The 21,474-nt window shown below is 39.6% G+C and overlaps 1 protein-coding gene across 1 annotated transcript; it reads right to left on the bottom strand.

Moving 5' to 3' along the window:
* Positions 1-2,979: 2,979 nt before the first annotated feature.
* On the bottom strand, positions 2,980-21,227 carry MRPS10 (mitochondrial ribosomal protein S10). Its single transcript, XM_004462827.5, has 7 exons — positions 21,072-21,227; positions 11,188-11,252; positions 11,024-11,093; positions 8,411-8,547; positions 7,172-7,280; positions 4,341-4,430; positions 2,980-3,906 (listed from the first exon to the last, which is right to left on the bottom strand). Exons 1-7 carry the CDS (start codon positions 21,117-21,119, stop codon positions 3,823-3,825), a joined length of 603 nt encoding a protein of 200 aa, XP_004462884.1. The 5' UTR covers positions 21,120-21,227; the 3' UTR covers positions 2,980-3,822.
* Positions 21,228-21,474: the final 247 nt, after the last annotated feature.

The following is a 21,474-nucleotide window of genomic DNA, read 5'->3' on the forward strand; positions in this document are numbered from 1 at the left end:
TTGGAACTGAGCGGGCATTTGCAAAGAGAACCCTGGGGACGGCAGGCAGCCAGCCAGCCATATGCCTGACTCCAGGAGTGAAGTCTTGTGTGACAAAGCCCGAGACACAAATCAACTTCTATCAAGCCCTGGAGAGGGATGGACCAAAGCCTGACTGTACATCATCTCCTACACCAGTGCTCTCCTGACCCGGCAGGATCTGCCTGGCAGAAGCCTACATCTCGTGCTGTCCCCTCAGACACTCAGGACCACCACTGAGATCACCGGGACCGCAATGAGTATTTTTTGCGTCTTGCCTTTATTTATACACATTTACGTCCACTATTCCTTAGACTTTTTTTTTTCCCTTCATCAAACTCTTTCCTTACGGCTTAGAAGCCGTAAGGGAAATGAGTACATTTTGCTAATGGGGGGAAAAATCAGGAATGTAGGTTCGAATATTCTTATGTGGACATTTGAGTACATCACAGTCCCTTTAAAATTAGGTTCCAGGGCTGTCTATGTCACTAATCTAAACTCAGAAAAACCAGTTTCACCCTTTTTTCCCCCCAGCCTTGTATGTAAATTGAAAGGGTGGTTGAGTGGGCAAGTCATAACTCTGTAAGCCTTCGTTTTCTTGTTTGTAAGATGGGGATAATAATAGTAACTACTTTATTGGGTTGTTATAAGGATTAAATAAGAGTACTCGTAAATGAGATGATATAAAATGCTTGGCATAATGTATGGTAGCTATTATAATAACCAAGTTACATGTTTTCTCATCTAAGTTAAGCTTCACAACTGCAGTCTAAGGTATACAGATCTTGTGAGGCTCTTTTAAATAGCACAACACTCAGTCGTTTGGAGTATCATCAAATTTGTAATGACACCTAATAGATGTTTTTTATGTACCTGGCACTTTGCTAGGTGCTTTATAAGTTATTCAGTTTAATACTTCAACGTTAATAAGCAGGTATTATTTTTTCACATTTTACTGGGTAAAACAGTCTTTAACAGGGTTAAGTATCTCATTCAAGTTTTTATCAGTGGGTTCAATCTCTTACCTGACCCAGGCATGCCTGACTCCAAAGCCCATGCTTTCTCTACTCTTCTATTAATGTTGTAGTAGAACTAATTTAACAATATAATGTAGGAAAGGAACAGCTGCTGACAAACAGAAATATCAAGAAATTATCCAGTGGTTTGCTTTATATACTTACTATGACATGTTTAAATGGTCATAGGGAACTATATCTCTTTGAAAGCATTAATAATAGGATAAACTAGTTCAATTATCTTACCAGAGATCTGTAGAGCTATATATATATTTTTTGAGGTACTAGGGCAGGGGATTGAACTGGGACCTCGTATTATGTGGGAAGCTGGCGCTCAACCACTGAGCCACATCAGCTCCCCTGAGTCGTTTGTTTGCTTGTCATTTGTTTTTTTGCTTTTAGGAGGCACTGGGGACCAAACTTGGGACCTCCCATGTGGGAAGCAGGCACTCAACTGCTTGAGCCACATCCACTCTCCTATTTCAAAGCATACCACTGACACAATTGATGCTGTAAAGGAAAGGATAAAACATGAATGGAGGGTAATAGTGAAGATATTGATTATACAAATGCTGTTGTTAAGACATAAGCAGTTAAAGAGACTAACATTCCTTCATTTAATATGAAGAAAATATACTTCAGATCAGAGAAAGCAACAATACTGTACTGACTTGCTGTGGGAATGATAACTAGGATGTGCTCTCTTCAAATACCATTTAATTTAAAAATTATTTTACTTATTAATAAAATGTGTCATTTAGTGTTTAGGGATGAAATCAAGCTGTTGTGAAGTCTTTTTACAAACCTTACAAAGACTCTAAAAGCTGCTGTCAAGTAGACATAGGAGAGCAATGAAGGGAAGGCTATACCTCACAGAAAATAACCTCACTTTCTACCTGCTTCATGGTTCTTTCTCCCATCAGGCCCATTTCTCTTTCATCACCTCCTATCCCCACCATGGACAGAGAGAGAGACCTGGGCATTAATTTGAATTTTCAGAATATATATTTTACTCTGAAACCCAAATATTAAATAAACATAACTTCCTCAGACTATCAGGATAAAGAAATTACCTTGTTTATATCATACAGTGGGCTTCAAACATGCCAAATACTTTTGTTAAGGAAATACTGCTGCAGCCTTTGTCATGTGCAGTTTATTTGCACAATTATTTTAAAATGAGATTTTAATATATAACTTGAAGTGATTAAGTAATCTGGCTTACAGGTTCTTAATTTAGTCAAAAGACACTTGGGAGTAGATTTTTGAAGATGCTCATATGGAAGAGTTACTGGAAGTGAAAGTACACATAAATCATTCTATCCTAACAGTGATTTATATTGCTTACTTTTTTAAAAAGCACAAAAACAGCTCAGGTGTGGGCCATATACTTATTTTTAAAGAATTATTTCTTTCAAAGTAAAGATGGGTCAGGAATTGCTGCTTTGCTAGACAGTTACCTTTACACTGCTCTTACTTTATTGATTAGTTCCTAAGCCTGAGGCTTATACTTAGGATTCTGGCTTTAGGCATTTGTGAATTACACAATACCTGAGCTACAAATAGAACCAGGAGGTGGGGGGGGGGGCACAAGGCTTTAATTCTTTTCATGTTAATGACAGTAATGTAAATCTGATACAAAAACAGTTTGTATTCAAAACATGGACACCTGATAGTAGGCTGGGAAAAGAAAACCTGCAATCTAGTTTAAGAAAGGAAAAACTGAGAAGTCCTGACTACCCCCAGGGATGTGAAAGAAACCACAAAAGACAGGGCCCTAATTCTGCTGTAAAAAGAAAACTAATCCCTCCCCTGGGGTTAGTATACCAACTGTTCCAGCCCATTGTGGTCTTGTCTCTTTTCAGTGCTTTAACTACTATTTCATTTGACCGAAAAGTAGACGTCAACAAACAAAAAAAGTACCATTTACCAAAAGAAAAAGGCCTTCTAATCAGTGAAGAATTTAATAAGGAAAAATATTTATCTGTGCCTTGCACAATTTTCAAAAGGCATTACTTCTATCAATTTTTGATATTTACTTCTTTTGGGTACAAAGTATACAAAATAAAAGCTTGCTGAATGAATGAATCACAGGACAAATGAAGTGATACAAGTTACAACATCTTGAGAAATTAAGCTCAAATTCCATTACGGTGACCCTTTCAGGCAGCCTTGGAAAGGTCTGGGCTTTAAGAAAAGTTCAGTGCATGCTGTGTGTTTGACCTACCACAAAATACATCCCCTTTAAAGAATGTAATGCTTAAATGAGGTGAAATTTGGAAGTCACTACTCCCAAATTAATGTTTGTCTGCCATGAAGAGAAAATCAGAAACTTTAAATGCTCAGTATCAAATTAGCCAAGGTGTCCTCTGCTTCCTCTTAGGAACTTCAAAAGAAAAAAAAAATGCATATGAAGAGACTTCAACCACTTACTTTCAGGTAAAATTAAATTAAAATTCAGTACAACTCATAATTGAAGAGTAGCAGTCTAACAAAATATAAATTTTATTCTTTTCTTGGGCTTTTAGTAGTTAAATGGTTTGTTCATTTGGTTAAAATCAGATCTGAAACAATGACGTATAAAAGAACAGATAAAATAGTTATTTTGCTGTGGTCTGGTCATTCATTAAAGTTACATTCCCTTCTCTTCACTGATTAGAGCATGTGGACTCAAGAGAGCTGACAGGCAGACTCAAAATTGTCTCAGCTGGAAACAATCTCCATTTAAACCTACACATCTGGTCTACCCTCATTTACCACTCAAGGCACAAATGGCCTCTTTGAGCCTTTATGGCTTGCTTGCTTCTTTTTCTTCTGGTACCGCTTCCCAGATTGGCTCCTTGATGTGTTCCGGTAACTGTTCTAACTTGGTCTAAACAAAAACAAACCATAATATAATGTGGGTTTAACGGAATTCTTTGGCCACAAATTGAATTTTAATTTTATTCCCCCAAATCCACTGGACTTCCTTTTACGTCTCATGCCTTTCTGCAGGCCTTTGAAACAGAGAGGAAAACACTTGACAGTTTACAAAGTGATCTCACATACACAATCTATTTGAACTTCAATGCTGTCCAGGGAATGCCACTTAGAATGTGTTCTCCACAGACTTGTGCTGCAGTGGTAGGATTCTGTCATACTGACACCACTGCATGGGAAGGGGGACAGGCCCAACCACTGTGGCAACTCTGCCTGCCAATCCACCTTAGGCCCTCCAGTTCACTCAGTGGGCCGTAATCCAGTTGCAAGGTTAGTACAATGACAATACAGCCACCCCGTCAACACAGGTAGAAATTCAAGTCATACCTTTGTAACCTCCATGGCAACTCCCTCAGGTAAGTTTCGCTGAATATATTCCAAGTAGACATCTGCTGTACTTCCAGTTACATGTTCTAACTAAAATATCAAACATGAAATTGGATCATGCTACGCCATGCTGTGAAAGCAAAAAATCTTGTTTTTTTTTTAGTAAAAGCTTTTTCTCCCCCTAAGAAATCTTACACAGAACCCCAATTTAAAAAAAAAAGTGCAGTTCTTGTCATTGAAGTGGATGGAGGGAAGCATTTCTCTGAAGTCCCCTTCCTCCAACTGCATCTGCCTTAAAGCCAGAGCTCCGTGGAACACAGCTGGCAACCATTTCATCAAAGCAGTATATTTAAAAGAGTTCCATGAAATGTAATACAAAATAAAAGACAAGATTTTAAGATATAGTTAGTAAAAAGATTTTCTGTATGCTCCATGGAGAGACATTTCTGTCCAACATGGATGGATAAAGTTTTTCTTCTTCATTTAAGGGTAACAGAGTGCTGCCCATATAAAAGATACAGATGTGTTTGCTTTAATAACATTTACTAATCATTTACTATGTGATGCAAGTATTTTTTAAGTGCTTTAGGTAAGTATCTCACTGAACCCTCACATTAACTATATAAGATCGGTACTGTTATTATTCCCATTTTATAGATGGAGGAACTGAGGCACAGGCTACACAGATAGTCAGTGGCAGGATTGGGCCTTTGGCAGTCAGACTCCAGAACCTATGCTCTCCTCAACCACAAAAGCCTATGCCTTCCTTAGTAGCTGAATGGATGAATGATAAACAGATAAATGAAAACCTTAATGCTGCCCACGATTAATGTGGAATATCCAGGTAGCAGACAGAAAAAAATCATTACAACTGTGTGAAAACTTAACTAGAATTTTAAAAATAAAGCAAAATTATTTTGCAATGCTATTTTGTATAAAAATCAGTCTGGGAAGCAGCTGTGGCTCAATCAGCTGGGCTCCCATCTACCATATGGGAGGCCCTGGGTTTGCATCCCGGGGCCTCCTTGTGAAGACAGGCTCATCCGCAAGCACTGAGGAGAGCCGACTCAGCAAGGTGATGCAACAAAAAAGGGAGATGAGTGAAAACACAGAAGAGCGTGCAGTGGATGGACACAGAGAGCAGACAGCATGCAAAAAGCCACAAGGGGGGGGGGGATTAAAAAAAAGTCAGCCTGAATAATCTGCATTACTGAGTTTAAAGATTTACTACTCTAAAGGATGGTGTGGTAGGCTGAAACTGTATGTACCCCAGAAAACCTTGTTCTTAAATTTAGTCTATTCCTGAGGATGATTACCCAATGTATTTAATACATAGGACCTTTTTTTTTTTTCCCCTGCAAAAAGCTTTATTGTTTACACTTGGTTCAGGGCTTGTTAGAGGGCTACAAGGTGCAGTTAGAAAGATGCCTCCTGGCTGGAGGGGCTCAGGCAGAAGCCTGGATGCTGGGGGAATAGAGCCCTCCCCCACGGCCTCGGGGCTCCGGAGGCTCCTAGTCGTGCTTGAGGGTGAGCCTTTCAAAGAGATCCTCGCCCAGCCCGGCCTGCGGGCCAGCAAGCCTGCGGAGGTTGGTCAGGTGGTCGCCTATCTTTTTGATCAGTTTCACCTCCTCATCTAGGAAATGGGTCTCCAGGAAGTCACACAGATGGGGGACTGTGTTGGCAGTTCCCAGGGCATGCAGATCCAAAAGGGCCTGGTTCAGGGACTTCTCCAGGACCAGGGCAGCTTCCATGGCGACCAGGGTATTGCCCCACTCATCTTTGGAAGGCTTTTGAATGTCCTGGAAGAGGGTGCGGCCGCCGCGCTGGTTTTGCATCTTCAAGAGATGCTCAGCGCCCTCCTGCTTCTCCTTCGCCAACTCGCAGAAGAAGTGGTCCACGCCCTTCAGGGCCACATTGTCGCGGTAGAAATAGTAGCCCAGAGAGAGGTAGGTATAGGAGGCCTGCAGCTGCAGGTTGACCAGGCGGTTCACAGAGGCCTCTATGTCGGATCTGGGAGTTCATGGTTGGTCGACAACGAGGAGCTAACCACGAAAAAGAGGTGTTAGCTGGTCCTGGCAGCGGGGAATGGCCGAGAAGTTGGTCCCAGAGGTTGCAACTGGAGAAGCAGTTGCAAGGTGGTTGAAGCCGAGGGTGTGGGGAAGAGTCCCCGGGTCTGTTCCGCTCAAACACTGTTGAAGCAAGAGACAGATCCGCGGGACAACTAGGCGTGCTGTGCCGTAGGACCTTTTTTGAGGTTACTTTAGTTAAGGTGTGGCCCACCTTAATCAGGATGGATCTTAGTCCTATTTCTGGAGTCTCTTCTAAGCAGAATAAAATTCAGACAGAGTGAAAAGGTCACAGATGTAGAGAAGCTGAAATGAAACCTGAAAGAAAATGGAGAGGCCCGGAGATGCTGCCATGTGCATTGCCATGTGCCAAGCTAAGGCTAAGGACCAAGAATCACCAGCAGTCAGCCCCAGAACACCAGTCTTTGGGGAGAAAGTATCACCTTGATGATGCCTTGATTTGGACTTTCTTTTAGCCTCAAAACCACAAGCAAATAAATTCCCATTGTTTAACCCAACCCATTTCATGGTATTTGCTTGAGCAGCCTAGGAAAAGAAACAGAACGCTTTGAGTTTGATTTTCCTATGCTACTTCCATAGACACAAAAAAAGACATTTTATCTTCTCTACAACAAGTATGCAACTGACTGAGAGGCAGTCAACCTAACCTAGTCAATGTTAAAGGAAAGTTGTGATATATTAGTGCAAATTTGGGGCATTTCAAAAATGCTAAAACTCTGTCTCATGTCTAAAAAATAAACTCACCTCTAAACATCTGTAAAGTGTTCTCATTTCATACTGAACTCTGTGCTTCTTGTAAATATGCACTGATTTGAGAAGAGTAAATCGCTCTATTTTCCTTGGAGGTTCATGTCTGAAAAACAAATATACTTAAGCTAAGTATATTTAAAACAGTATACTTAAGCTAACTGATGTTAAAACCTGAGTCACTGACACCGATGCATGCTTCCACAGTTTTGTAGGTCAGGCTCACACTCAATTATAGATATTGACTACAGTTTACAGATTCCCATTTGTCAAAACCGTCATCTGTAACTACTGTCATAAAACTCAGGCCAAAATAACACTGTAGACAATAATGGGAACATTCTTCCAAAACATGGGCGATGGCATGCATGTGCCTGCTGCTTTAACACTTTCTAAGTCCCTGACTGACCAAATATATGAACTGTGAAGAGTACCATCAGGGTGTTGGACAGAGTCTGCTCTATGTGCATTGTTTTAGGAAAATCTACGGATACATCAATAATCACAAAAGTATATAGTCTGTTTTGGGAGATGTGTGGGATTCCTCTGTGTTTGTTAGAAGTCAAGAATAGCAAAGTCACAAAGGGGCTTTGCTCAGCATGAGAATGAACAGGTGACAAAACAAAGGAGGCACAGTTCCACTTGACCCTGCAATGACTGAAGGGACACAGGAAGCTTGCTTGCATATGCATGGGATTACTGGGTGAGTGGCAATCCTCAGGACAGATTTAAAACACTGGGTATATTAGTCAAAGATCAGCAAATCCAAAGGGTCTAAAGGATTGCTTGTTTACCTGATCTATCTTTCTGCCCCATGGAGACCCCAGACAGGAGGGCTTCTTGGGTCTCCTCAAGTCTGTGCAATCTCTCAAGAAAGTATTTCCTTAATTTTTCTTATTCATTCATTTTAGTTTTTAAGAATTGTAGTAAGGGAGTGGATGTAGCTCAGTGGTTGAGTGCATGCTTCCCATGTACAATCACTGGTACCTCCCCCCATCGCGCCCCCCCCCCAAAAAAAAAAGAATTCTAGTAGACAAGAAAGGTTGATTCTGCTTAGGATAATATACAACAAACCTAAATTTTATCCATCACGAATTTTGATCCCATTAAAAAAAATAAATTTATTGCGTTTCTGTCCCATTTTTAAGAGCTCAGATCGCCTGGGGATAAGTACGATTTCCCTGGTTAATCATATTACAACGGCTAATATGTCAGATTAGGAAATGTCATACTTACACTTTAACAGAGATACCAAGTTCTTTAGCAGCAAGTGTGGCAAAATATTCATAACTGTCCAATACGGCTTTATCATGGCCTTTTACTAAAACTGACAGGCGCTTATATAATGTGTCTGGTTCATCAGAAATGGTTATCTACAATTTTAAAATCAAAAAGAAAAGTTTCACTCATGGTTCCTCTAATACTTTCCCCGCCCCCCCTACTCCCCCAACCCTATTCCCCCTGCTGTCTGCTCTCTGTGTCCATTCACTGGTGTGTTCTTCTGTGTCTGCTTATATTCTCATTAGGTGGCTCCGGGAACCAATCCTGGGACCCTCTAGAGGGGGAGAGAGGCGAATACTCTTGCACCACCTCAACTCCCTGTTCTGCTACATCTTCTTCTTTTCTCTCCTCTGTGTTTCTTTTGGGTCATCTTGCTGCACCATTTCTCCACTTTGGCCAGAACTCCTGCGCAGGGCGGCTTTTCCATGCTGGGTGGCATTCCCACGCAGGGTGGCACTTCTGCATGGGGCAGCACTCCACGTGGACCAGCTTGCCCTCACCAGGAGGCCCTGGGCATCAAACCCTGGACTTCCTACATGGTAGATGGGAGCCCAATTGGTTGAGCCACATCCGTTTCCCTCTAATACTTATAACTAGTAATACATTTAATATATTACCTTCAATGGAACAACCTCAGAGTTTACTAATCAGGGGAGAAAAAAATGCTTAGTAACATCTTAACAACTGTAAGTTTAACTATCTACATATAATTACATTCAGATCTGTACAAAGACCCTTAGAATCTCTTAAAATACAGTTTGAATCAAAAGGACATTCAAGGCAACCTACAAAATCACTAATGGAACTTTCTAACTTAACAGTGAATGAGCCCTAAATATACAATGGGAAAGGATTTTAGAGCCTGTGAACAAAAGTAGCCTGGTCAAAAGACCTGGATTCCAAATTAAATTCTGACATTTATTGTTGAATGTCAAAGAACAAGTCAATTACTCTCACCACACTATAGTTTCTTTATATATGAAATATGATAACAATAACTATGCTATAGCTCACAGCATTTCTGAAAGAAACAAGAAAACATAGGTTAAAAGTGCTTATAAATTGTAAAATATTGTCCTACAAAGGGAACCTATTACTAATCATACTATTTTTTATTAGGTTTTACTCCTGTATGTCTTGCCTGCCCTGATGTACAAATCACTCATTTCTAATGAAAATATCATGACACTGACTGTACATAATTTCTACCCCTTCTACCCTAATACCAGACCTCAGAAATAATGGGCTTGACATTTCTGACTTTCTTCCAAGAGATGAATTACCTTCGCTTTATTCCATTAAACCAGTAATTTATATTACTAATCCAATGATTCATGGTTCGGTTTCTTCACTGAAAGGAGATCTATTTACTAATCAGGAAGCTAGCCATCTACTACCAATTACCCAGAATAGGGTTACTGGAAGAACAGACTATATTGATATCATATGTCAGAAGTTGGGGGTTGGGAGGGCAGGGATGTGTTCTGTTTGGTCCCTAAAGAATTTTAAAGACATTCTGAATTTGGTACAAATATGGAAAATCTAATTCCACATAAAATTTGGATTTTCATTTTAGCAGGGAAAACTTAGAAGCTGTGGCACACTAGGTCTGACTTTCCACATGCAACAAGTGTCTAGAGTAAGCAGCAGCTGCCTAGTTATAAAGGGCACAGCCCATCGCTGTGCTACCTTGCCACCGCTTCTCACCAGCCTGGCCCTGCAGGCATCTGAGTTGGAGATCTGGGTTACAGGGACTGCCACGGAAATATATCCAATATCTACTAAGTGAAAAAAATGAAATAGCAGTCCATAATGTATAAGACGATCCCACATTTTGCTTAAAAAAAAATGTGAGCATGTGCATAAATATATGATTACATGCTGACAAAATCTAGAAAGACTCATACCAAGCTGGTAAAGGTGGTTATCTCCGAGGGGTGGAATTTGGAAGATGGAAATTTTACCTTTAATTTCATATATTAATAGTTCTATACTTAGAAATTTTAGCAAACTTTTTCATTTGTCAGAACTTTTTAAATGTTAACACAAAAACTAGGTTGATGGAATCATGGCTTCTACCCAAAGGAATGAAGGTTACATAGCTGTTCTGTGGCTTTCCCTTTGTGCCCATGTTCTTTCTCACTGTGACCAATAAAGGACTGTCCTTGTCCAGGCCCAGGCCTGATACCTTAAATGAAAACTTGAAGGCTATAAGAAAAAGACTTTCTATGACATAATGTACTATCAAATTTTCTGCATCCTTAATTATTTTAAATCAAATACTCTTCACATTATGCTGCACTAAGAGCAGCATCTTCTCACTCCCACAGTTATTTGGGGTAAATAATTTATTCCTTTAGATAACATGGGAACCCAGGGATATGAGAGATACATTACTCAGGCACATTGAGCATTTTGCCAGTATTAAAAAAAAAGTATTTTTATTTAATTTATTTTATTGGCTTTCTGATGTATTCTTAAAGTGTTTGGGAAACAAGTCCAATTGAAGTAATGAAGAAAACTTATTGCTAATGTAGTTCCTTAAACTAAGAAACAGGGAGTACATACCATAGGCTTAGGCAAATCCTTGCGAACATCAACGTATAGGTTTGAAAACTGTACCCACTTCATATTGGTACTGGTACATGTGGGGAAAAAAGAGAGAAAGCTAAGTAAAACAGCACAAGAGCCCACTGTATTGTTTAATTTAGCACATCGAATTGCATACTTACAGAAGAAAGCCACCATTTTTGTCTGTACTGCTTTTAAAGCTGTTTACAGGAAAATTCCTTGAACCCTTTAAAAAAAAAAGGGGGGGGGCATGTGTTAGAATTTAATCCCCAAACCATTCAGTTTCTACTAAAAATAAAAGATACCTGATGCTTCAAATAAAGGGATACTTGATTATTCCAAATGAAGATACTGGCAAAGTTGATAATTAAAAAGCATTCTCAGAACGCTTTTTAGAGAATTTATATCTTTTAGTGCTTTGGTGTAAGAACTTTTTTTTTTTTGGACGTACTGGGGATTGAACCCAGGCCTTTGCACATGGGAAGCAGGCACTCAACCACTTAAGCTATATCCACTCCCAAGAAGTTTTTAAAAAAGCAACTCTAACATTAAAATAACTGCTATGGGATCCAGTCAACCAAGATGGTGGTATAAGGTGCTCTAGGGTGCTGTTCCCCCACAGAATCTGTAAACAATAGCAAAAAGTGGCAGAGCCAGCTTCCTCAAAATTCCAGAAAAGAGTTAAGGATTGCAGTAACTGGGTGAGTGCCAAATCAAGAAAACATAGTTTTAGAAATGGTTAAGAGATAGAACAAATTAATTCAAAGATAGCACAAGAGTGATTACAAGGGGTGGTAGGAAGGGGAAATGGGTAATTACCGCTAAATGAGTATGAATTTTGCTTTAGGATGACAAAAATAATCTGGAAAAAATATTGTCAACGTATTTAATGTCAAAGAATTGTACACCTAAAATGGTTAAAATGTTTTTGTTATATATATTTTACCACAATTAAAAATAAATAAAAAACATAAGAAAAGCTGATGGCACTCTTGCTGGCCCCTCTACCATTCCTCCTTCGTGCAGGGTGGATGGAGCCGGCCTACACTCCCCGTGTGGGTCCCTGGTTCTGTTTTGGAAAGTCTATTTCAGAGGGACTGGAGGACACATTCAGATTCCTGTAAATGGGGATATTTCTGAGCCCAGCAGTACAAGCCCAAGATCAGGTGCAGGCTCAGAGGACCCTGCTCTTTATTTTCACCTTGGGCTGATCTTCTTGGTAGGAGGAGGGCTAAACTCTCTGCACCAGTCAATGAAGAGCCAACTTGCAAAGTCTATGAAATGAGGTTCTTGCATTGGATTGTTTGTTAGCTCCTGGCATTCAAGGAACTCTCTGTCATATGACTATCTGGATACAAACTTGAGGAACAGGCAGCTCAGGGACTAAATCCAACACTTCAAAATATAAAAAAATCTACAGTGGCGGTGGACTTGGCCCAGTGGTTAGGGTGTCTGTCTACCACATGGGAGGTCCACAATTCAAACCCTGCACCTCCTTGACCCATGTGGAGCTGGCCCATGCGCAGTGCTGATGCATGCAAGGAGTGCCGTGCCACGCAGGGTTGTCCCCTGTGTAGGGGAGCCCCACGCGCAAGGAGTGTGCCCTGTAAGGAGAGCCGCCCAGCGCGAAAGAAAGTGCAGCCTGCCTAGGAATGGCGCCGCCTACATGGAGAAATGACACAAGATGATGCAGCAAAAAGAAACACAGATTCCCGGGCTGCTGACGGCAACAGAAGCGGACAAAAAAGACACAGCAAATAGACACAGAACAGACAACAGGGGTGGGGGGGAAGGGGAGAGAAATAAAGAAATAAATCTTTAAAAAAAAACTACAGTGTGTAACACAAGATGATTATAAGACAAACAAAGAAATGGGAAATAATGGCCTATCCAAAGGAACAAGATGAAAATCTAGAAACCACTGAAGAAGACCAGACTTTGGACATACCTAACAAAGATGTGAAAAAAAAATGATCCTTAATATGTTCAAGGAGACAAAGGAAAACAGGGAGAAAGATAGCAGGAAAATGATGAAGGAAAAATATGTGAATCTCAATATAGAGAAAAGTTTTTAAAAAGGAACCAAAGAGAAATAATGGAGTGGAAGACCAAAATAACTGAAATGAAAAATTCCCTAAAGGTTTGCAGTATCAGATTAGAGATGGCAGAAGAAAGAACCCGTGAACTGGGAGACAAGACAATTGAAATGATTCAGGTTGAGAAAGAGAAAGAAAAAAGAATGAAGGGAAGTGGATATGGCTCAAGCAATTAAGCTCCTGCCTCCCACATGGGAGGTCCCTGGTTTGGTTCCAGTGCCTCCTAAAGAAAACAGCGAGATGGTGCGACAGGTAGGCACAGCAAGCTGACACAACAAGAGACACATGAAGAAAAACGTAATGAGAGACACAACAAAGCAGGGGGCAGAGGTTCCTGGTGCCTCTTAAAGAAGATGAGCAAGATAGCAAACTGATGCGACGGGCAGGCACAGCAAGATGACACAACAAGAGACACAAAACGAAAAATACAATGAGACAAAACAAAGCATGGAATGGAGGTGGCTCAAGTGATTAGGTGCCTCCTTCCCATATCGGAGGTTCCAGGTTCCGTTCCTGGTGCCACCTAAAGAAATAAGGAAGATGAACAGATACAGCAAGTGCAAACAACAAGGGGGTGGGGAGAAATAAATAAAATAAATCTTAAAAAAAAATTGGATAGAGTCTAAGAGATCTGTGGGATACCATCAAGAATATCAATATACAAATTGTGGGATCCCCACAAGGAAGAAAAGGAACAGAAGGGATATTTAAAGAAATAATTTAAGGAAAGACATGAATATACAGACTCAAGAATCCCAACAAATCCCAAACAGGATAAACTCCAAGAGAACCATGCTGTATTAGTCAGCCAAAGGGGTGTTGATGCAAAATACCAGAAATTGGTTGGTTTTTATAAAGGGTATTTATTTGGGGTAGGAGCTTACAGATACCAGGCCATAAAGCGTAAGTTACTTCCCTCACCAAAGTCTATTTTCCCATGTTGAAGCAAGATGGCTGCTGACGTCTGTGAGGGTTCAGGCTTCCTGGGTTCCTCCCTTCCAGGGTCTTGCTTCTCTCTGGGTTCAAGGTTCCTCTCTTCCCAGGGCTTGCTTCTTCCTGGGCTCAGAGTTCCTCTCTTCCTAGGGCTGGTTTCTCTTTCCTCTGTGAGCTTACTTCCCAGGGCTCCAGCTTAAGGCTTCAGCATTAAACTCCACCATTAAAAACCCCAATATCAAAAGCCCTCAACTCTGTTCTTTTCCATGCCTTTTATCTGTGAGTCCTCACCCACCAAGGGGTGGGGACTCAACGCCCTAATGACATGGCCCAATCAAAGCCCTAATCATAACTTAATCATGCCCAGGTACAGACCAGATTACAAACATAATCCAATATCTATTTTTGGAATTCATAACCATATCAAACTGCTGCACATGCCTAGACACGCAGTACTCAAACTGTCAGATGCCAAGGACAAGGAGAAAGTTCTGAAAACTGCAAGAGAAAAGCAACATGTTATGCACAATGGAGTCCCAGTAAGATTAAGTGCCGATTCCTTAACAGAACCAATGTGGAAAGGTGGCAGTAAGATGAAATATATGAAGTGCTGGAATAAAATGAGTGCCAACCAAGAATATTATATCCAGTCTGTCTTTCAACAATGAGGGAGAGATTAAGACATTCCCAGATACACAAAGGCTGAGGGAGTTCATCACAACTAGATCTACTCTTCAAGCAATGCTAGGGAATTCTTCATACAGGAGAGGACACTAGACAGTGGACTGAAACAGCATAAAGAAATAAAGACCTCCAGCAAAGGTAACTTTATGGGTAACTGCAAATGCCAGTACTATTGCACTATATTTTTTTATTGTAACATCACTTTTTACTTCCTACAGGTTCTAAAATGCAAATGCATAAAATGTTAGGATAGCCACTAAGTACACACTCTGAATGGATTATACAAAGCATAAAACACAGGGAATCTAGATGGACTGTGGTAAATAGGACAAAATATGAGAATGTTTTCTTTGAATGATAACAATATATAATATTAATATAGGGTGTTAATAATTGGGTGGGTTGGGGGAAAAATACACCAAATGTAAGATATGGATGACAGTAATAATATATATATATTTTTAAGATTTTTTTAAAATTTATTTTTCTCCCCTTCTCCCGCCCCCAGTTGTCTGTTCTCTGTGTCCATTCACTGTGTGTTCTTCTGTGTCTGCTTTTATTCTTGTTAGTGGCACTGGGAATCTGTGTCTCTTTTTGTTGCATTATCTTGCTGTGTCAGCTCTCCCTGTGTGTGTGGTGCCACTCCTGGGCAGGCTGCACTTTTCTTGCACAGGGCGACTCTCCACATGGTGCGCACTCCTTGTGCATGGGGCTCCCCTCTGCGGGAGACACCCCTGTGTGGCATAGCACTCCTTGTGCGCATCAGCATTGCACATAGGCCAGCTCACCACAAGGGTCAGGAGGCCCTGGATTTGAACCCTGGACCTCCCATGTGGTAGGCAGATGCTCTATCCATGGAGCCAAATTCACTTCCCAGTAGTAATATTTTGACGATGCTCTTTCATAGTTTGTATCAAATGTTTCACAACAATGTAAGGTATTGGTGATGGGGAGATGTATGGGAGTCTTTTATGACACGAAAGTTTTGTAAATTCACAGATTTTATTGTACATTTATTGTTTATGTATGTTCATGTATAAAATTATATACTTCAATAAAATTTTATTTTAAAAAAGTTAGAAGAAAGTTATGGTTTTGGACATGCAATACTAAGATAAATCTGTAACAAGTACAGCAAAAAGATGTGGGTCAGAGGGGTATAGGAATGAAAGGGGAAACATTACTGCTGTTCCTACAGAAATAAAAAGGGATTATAAGAGGATACTATGAATGACTGTCCATCAACAATTTTGAAAACCTAAATAGCAAATTCCTAGAAACATACAAATATCTACACTGACACATGAAGAAACAGAAGCTTTCAAGAGACCGATAATAAGTAAAAAGATTGACTCAATAATCAAAAACCTCCCAACAAAGAAAAGTCCAGGACCAGACGGCTTTACTGGTGAATTTTACCAAATATTTCATGAAAAATTAACACCAATTCTGCTCAAACTCTTCCCAAAAAAAACTGAAGAGGAGGGAACAATTCTTAACTCATTCCATGAGGCCAACATCATTCTAACACCAAAGCAAAATAAAAATATGCAAGAAAATAAAGTTATAGATTAATATCCCTTGTGAATATAGATGCAAAAATCACCTACAAAACACTAGTAAACTAATCCAAAAGCACATTAAAAAAATTATATACTATGTTCAAGTGGGATTTATTCCAGTTATGCAAGGGTGGCTCAACATAAGAAAATCAATTAATATAATATACCACATTAATAGAATGAAGGAATAAAACCACATGGTCATCTCAATTGACACAGAAAAGTCATCTGACAAAACCCAGCACTCCTTGATAAAAACACTTAGATCCTATATATGGAAAATAATGAAAAATTCATAACAAAATTACTAGAGCTAACAAATGAATTAGCAAAGTAGGGGGGTACAAGATCAAAACATAGAAGTCAGAAGTGTGCCTATATACCAGGGGTTCTTAACCTTTTTTGTTTCATGGACTCCTCTGCCAGTCAGGTAAAAACCATGGACTCCTCACTATGCCCACACTGTACTGTATATTATTATTTTTTAATTTTTTTTATTTTTAAAGATTTATTTTTTATTTATTTCTCTCCCCTTCCCCCTGCCCCCTGCTGTCTGCTCTCTGTGTGTTCTTCTGTGTCCGCTTGCATTCTTGCCAGCGACACCGGGAATCTGTGTCTTTTTTTGTTGTCATCTTGCTCCATCAGCTCTCTGTGTGTGCGGCACCACTCCTGGGCAGGCTGCGCTTTTTCGCGCGGGGTGGCTCTCCTTGCAGGGCATATTCCTCGCGCGGGGCTCCCCTATGCGGGAGACACTGCTGCGTGGCACGGCACTCCTTCTGCGCATCAACAGTGTGTGGGCCAGCTCACCACAAGGGTCAGGAGGCCCTGGGTTTGAACCCTGGACCTCCCATATGGTAGGTGGACGCTCTATCAGTTGAGCCAAATCTGCTTCCCTTTACTGTATATTATTTAATAAATATATCACACCCATACCAACACGTCCCCACAAAAATACTTTTTTTTTAATTTCAATTCAAGCTTACGAACCCTTGTTAAGAAACCCTGCTATACACTGATAATGAACAATAAGAACAGGAAATTCAGAAAAAATTCCATTTACACCAGCAACTAAATGAATCAAATATCCAGGAATAAATTTAACCAAAGATGTAAAAGATCTGCACATGGAAAACTACAAAACCTTGCTAAAATAAATTTTAAAAGACCTAAATAAATGGGAGAACATTTCAAGTTCATGGCTTGGAATACTAAATATCATTAATATGTCAATTCTTCTCAAAGTGATTCATAGATTCAATAAAATCCCAATCAAAATTCCCTCAGCCTTCTCTGCAGAAATGGAAAAGTCAATCATCAAATTTATATGAAAGGGTAAGGGGCCCTGAAATAGCCAAAACCATCTTGAAAAAGAACAAAATTGGAAGACACAAACTTAAGGATTTAAAAACTTATTACAAAGATATAGTAGTCAAAACAGTATGATATTAGTACAAGGACAGACATATAGACCAATCGAACAGAGAGTTCAGAAATAAATCCTCTTATGTATTACTGGTTGATTTTTGAAAAGAGTGTCAAGTCCATTCATGGGGGAAAGAACAGTCTCTTCAGCAAATGGTGCTGGGAAAACAGGTATCCATAAGGAAACAAATGAAAGTGGACCTCTACCTCACACCATATACAAAAATTAACTCAAAATGGATCAAAGACCTAAATATAAGAACCAAAACTATAAAACTCCTAGAAGACGGAAACATCTTAACAACCTTGTGTTAGGGTATGGTTTCTCAGACTTTATACCAAAAGCATAAGCAACAACAACAAAAAAATAGATAAATGGGACTTGATCAAAATAAAAAACTGTTGGATATCAAAGGACTTCATTATGAAAGGAGACAACCTACAGAATGGGAGAATATATTTGGAAACCACATGATAAGAATTTAATATTCCAGAATATATAAAGAAATAGATAAACCCTACAATTCAACAACAAAAAGACAAACAACTCAATTTAAAAATGGGCAAATAACTTTAATAGACATTTCTCCAAAGATATACAGATGGCCAATAGGCACATGAAAAGATGTTCAAAATCATTAGCAAATCAAAACCACAATGAGATACCATTTCACATCCACTAGAATGGCTGCTATTAAAAACAACAACAACAATAAAACAAACAGAAAATAAGTGTTGGAGAGGACGTGGAGAAATAGGAACACTCCTTCATTGTTGGTGGAAATGTAAAATGATGAAGTCCCTGTGGAAAACAGTTTGGTGGTTCCTCAGAAAGTTAACCATGGAATTATCACATGACTGGGGAATCCCACTTCATAAATTCAAAAGAATTGAAAGCTGGTACTCAAATAGAGGTTATGAACTGATGTTCACATCGACATTATTCACAATTGCCAAAAGGAAGCAACCCAACTGCCGATCAACAGATGAATAAACAAAATGTGGTATATACATACAATGGAATATTATTCAGCTATAGAAAGTAATTAAGTACAGATCCATGTAACAACATGGATAAATCTTAAGACATCATGTTGAGTGGAATAAACCAGACACGAAAGACAAATACTGCATAATTTCTCTTATACAAAATACTTAGAATAAACAAATTTAGACTCAGAAACTAGAATACAGATTACCAGAGGCCAATGTGGGGTAGAGAATGGGGAATTAATGTTTAATCGGTACAGAATTTCTGTGGGGGTGATGGAAAAGTTCTGATAATGAATGGAGGATGACGATGGTAGCAGAGCATTGTGAATGTAATTAATACCACTGAATTATATATTTGAATATGGTTAAAAGGGTTTTTTAGTGGCATATATTACTAGAATAAAAATTGAAACAGGGAAGCAGCTGTGGCTCAGTCAGTTGAGCTCCTGTCTACCACATGGGAGGCCCTGGGTTCGGGTCCTGGGGCCTCCTTGTAAAGGTGCACGTTGCGGAGAGCTGTGCACCCAGAGCTAATCCAGGAAGGTGACGCAACCAAAAAAAAGGAAGACAAGCAAAACAACAACAATGAAAAGAACACAGAAGAATGTGCAGCAAATGGACACAGAGAACAGACAGCAGACAAGCCACAAGGCAGGGGGGAAATAAATAAAAATAAATATACAGACACAGAAGAACGCACAGTCAATGGTCACAGAGAGCAGACAGCAAGCAAAAAGTCACAAGGGGGGGATAAAAAAAATTAAAACAAAAAACTCCCCATAGGACTGTACAAGACAAAAAATGAACTCTAAAGTAAACTATGTATTACAGTTAATAGCATAATTATAATATTGTCATAAATTTTAACAAAGGTACCACCCTAAGGCAGTGTAAATAGAGAGCATTGTGCATTTGAGGGGGGTATATGAGAACTCTATTTTCTGCATGAGCCTTCTGTAAACATACAACTTCTTTAATTAAAAAGAAAAAGTGCTATGAATTAAACATGGAAATCAAAGGGAAAAAAGAGTAATATCACATGTGACTTCAATTTTCCTATTATTGTTTTACAAATCAAATATACTTCAATATAGTACTTATTTTGTCTGAAGGAAGGAAGGAAGACCTCAGGCGTAAGGAGTCTGACACTTTCCAGTTCATGTTCTTCCAGTGTAAACCTCTGTTTAAAGTACTGTTCCATCTGTCAACCGTAAGAAGTTCTTAAATAAAATTCCCTTTTCTTTCTTTCTCTCTTTTTTTTTGAGGGGTGGAGGGTGTCTGTGTGAGGGAAGGGGAAAGAGAGAAAGAGAGACTTCGTTGTTTGGGTCAGTTTGTTCCAATAGTTCAAAATCTTCAATCCTAACACCGTATCATTTAACAGCTGTTTTCAAAGCGTGGTCTCAGGTCTTCTGCCTAGTCTCTGAGGCACTTTCAAGGGGTCCAGGAGATCAAAACTATTTTCCTAATAATAAGATGTTATTTGCAACTTTTCCACTCTCATTTTCTCATGTGTACAGTGGAGTTTTCCAGAGATTAAATGAGGTATGATATAGTAACATATGAAATATCCAAATATGAAAATCCACCATCTCCTAACATGGACATTAAGAAGATTTGCAAAAACGTAAAACACCAAAACTCTTCTCAATAAATGCTTTTGTGTTGGGAAATATAGTTATTTTCCACAAAAATGTTAATTATGTTTATTTGTAATGAGTTTATTAATGAATGAATAAGTATTTTAAAATATCTCCAATTTTGTTTTCTAACAAGGTATATATCAATAGCCCAAAATCACAAAAACAAAAGCTCTTTGGAGTCCTCAATCATTTTTAGAGTTTAAAGGAGTCCTGAGGCCCAAAAGCTTGAGGACTGCCTCTTAAGAAGGGTTTTTGCTTCTCCCCCAAGGAACCGACACCAGAGGCTATCTAATCCATCCCCCTGACTATAATACCACTATTCTAAAGTTCAGAATTCCGTACATCAGGAGGGCATCTCAATTTAGTTCCGTGGGAAGGGTCTGAAATCTATTGCTAGCTCAGCGAATGATTTTCCCAAGATAAGCTACTTGGCCCTTCTGTGCCTCAGTTTATTTTGAAAATGTGAGAAGAGTTTAGAACATATAATGTTCTATATCCTTCTCAGCTCTGACATCTTCTTTCTGTTTTCGTGCTAATTAATGTTTAATACCATGAGACATTTCGCGATAGAACCAGCTCCGAGTCGCCAACTTTCGGCAAACACCGAGCCAAAGTGCGGAATAAATACCGGGGAGCGCTCCTGATGGTCTGATCATCGGGTAGCAGCGAGACTTAGGAGCAACTGTCCCCGTTCGCCCGTCCTGCCACCTCTTACCTGCCAAAATCGTCGGCACACTGACGAGAACACCGCTCGCGCCGCCATCCTGAAACCTCGACCTCTCAGAACCACTTCCGGAGTCACAGAACCGCCTTCAGACCATAGAGTTCGGCCAAAAGGAGAGAGCGTATCCTTGTACTGCGGCACAGCAACGTCCATAGAGATGTGAAAACTAGCTGTGTGAGGGCGATTCTGAGAAAAGAGGTGGCTTCCCTGGAATTGGCCGCCAGGGTGATACCAGGTCTTGATAATATTGCTTCAGTCCCTTTCTAGGTATTTACCAAGTCCCATCAGTATTTTACACCTTAGAATGTGTTTGTCATATGTGGTTCCTGTTTTGTTGGAGACAAGCCTAAAACACGTGCTTAGAAAAAAATATAGTATATTGATAGTAGTTATC

Source organism: Dasypus novemcinctus, chromosome 11 (genome assembly GCF_030445035.2).
Source record: "Dasypus novemcinctus isolate mDasNov1 chromosome 11, mDasNov1.1.hap2, whole genome shotgun sequence".
In the NCBI taxonomy this organism is placed as follows: Eukaryota; Metazoa; Chordata; class Mammalia; order Cingulata; family Dasypodidae; genus Dasypus; species Dasypus novemcinctus.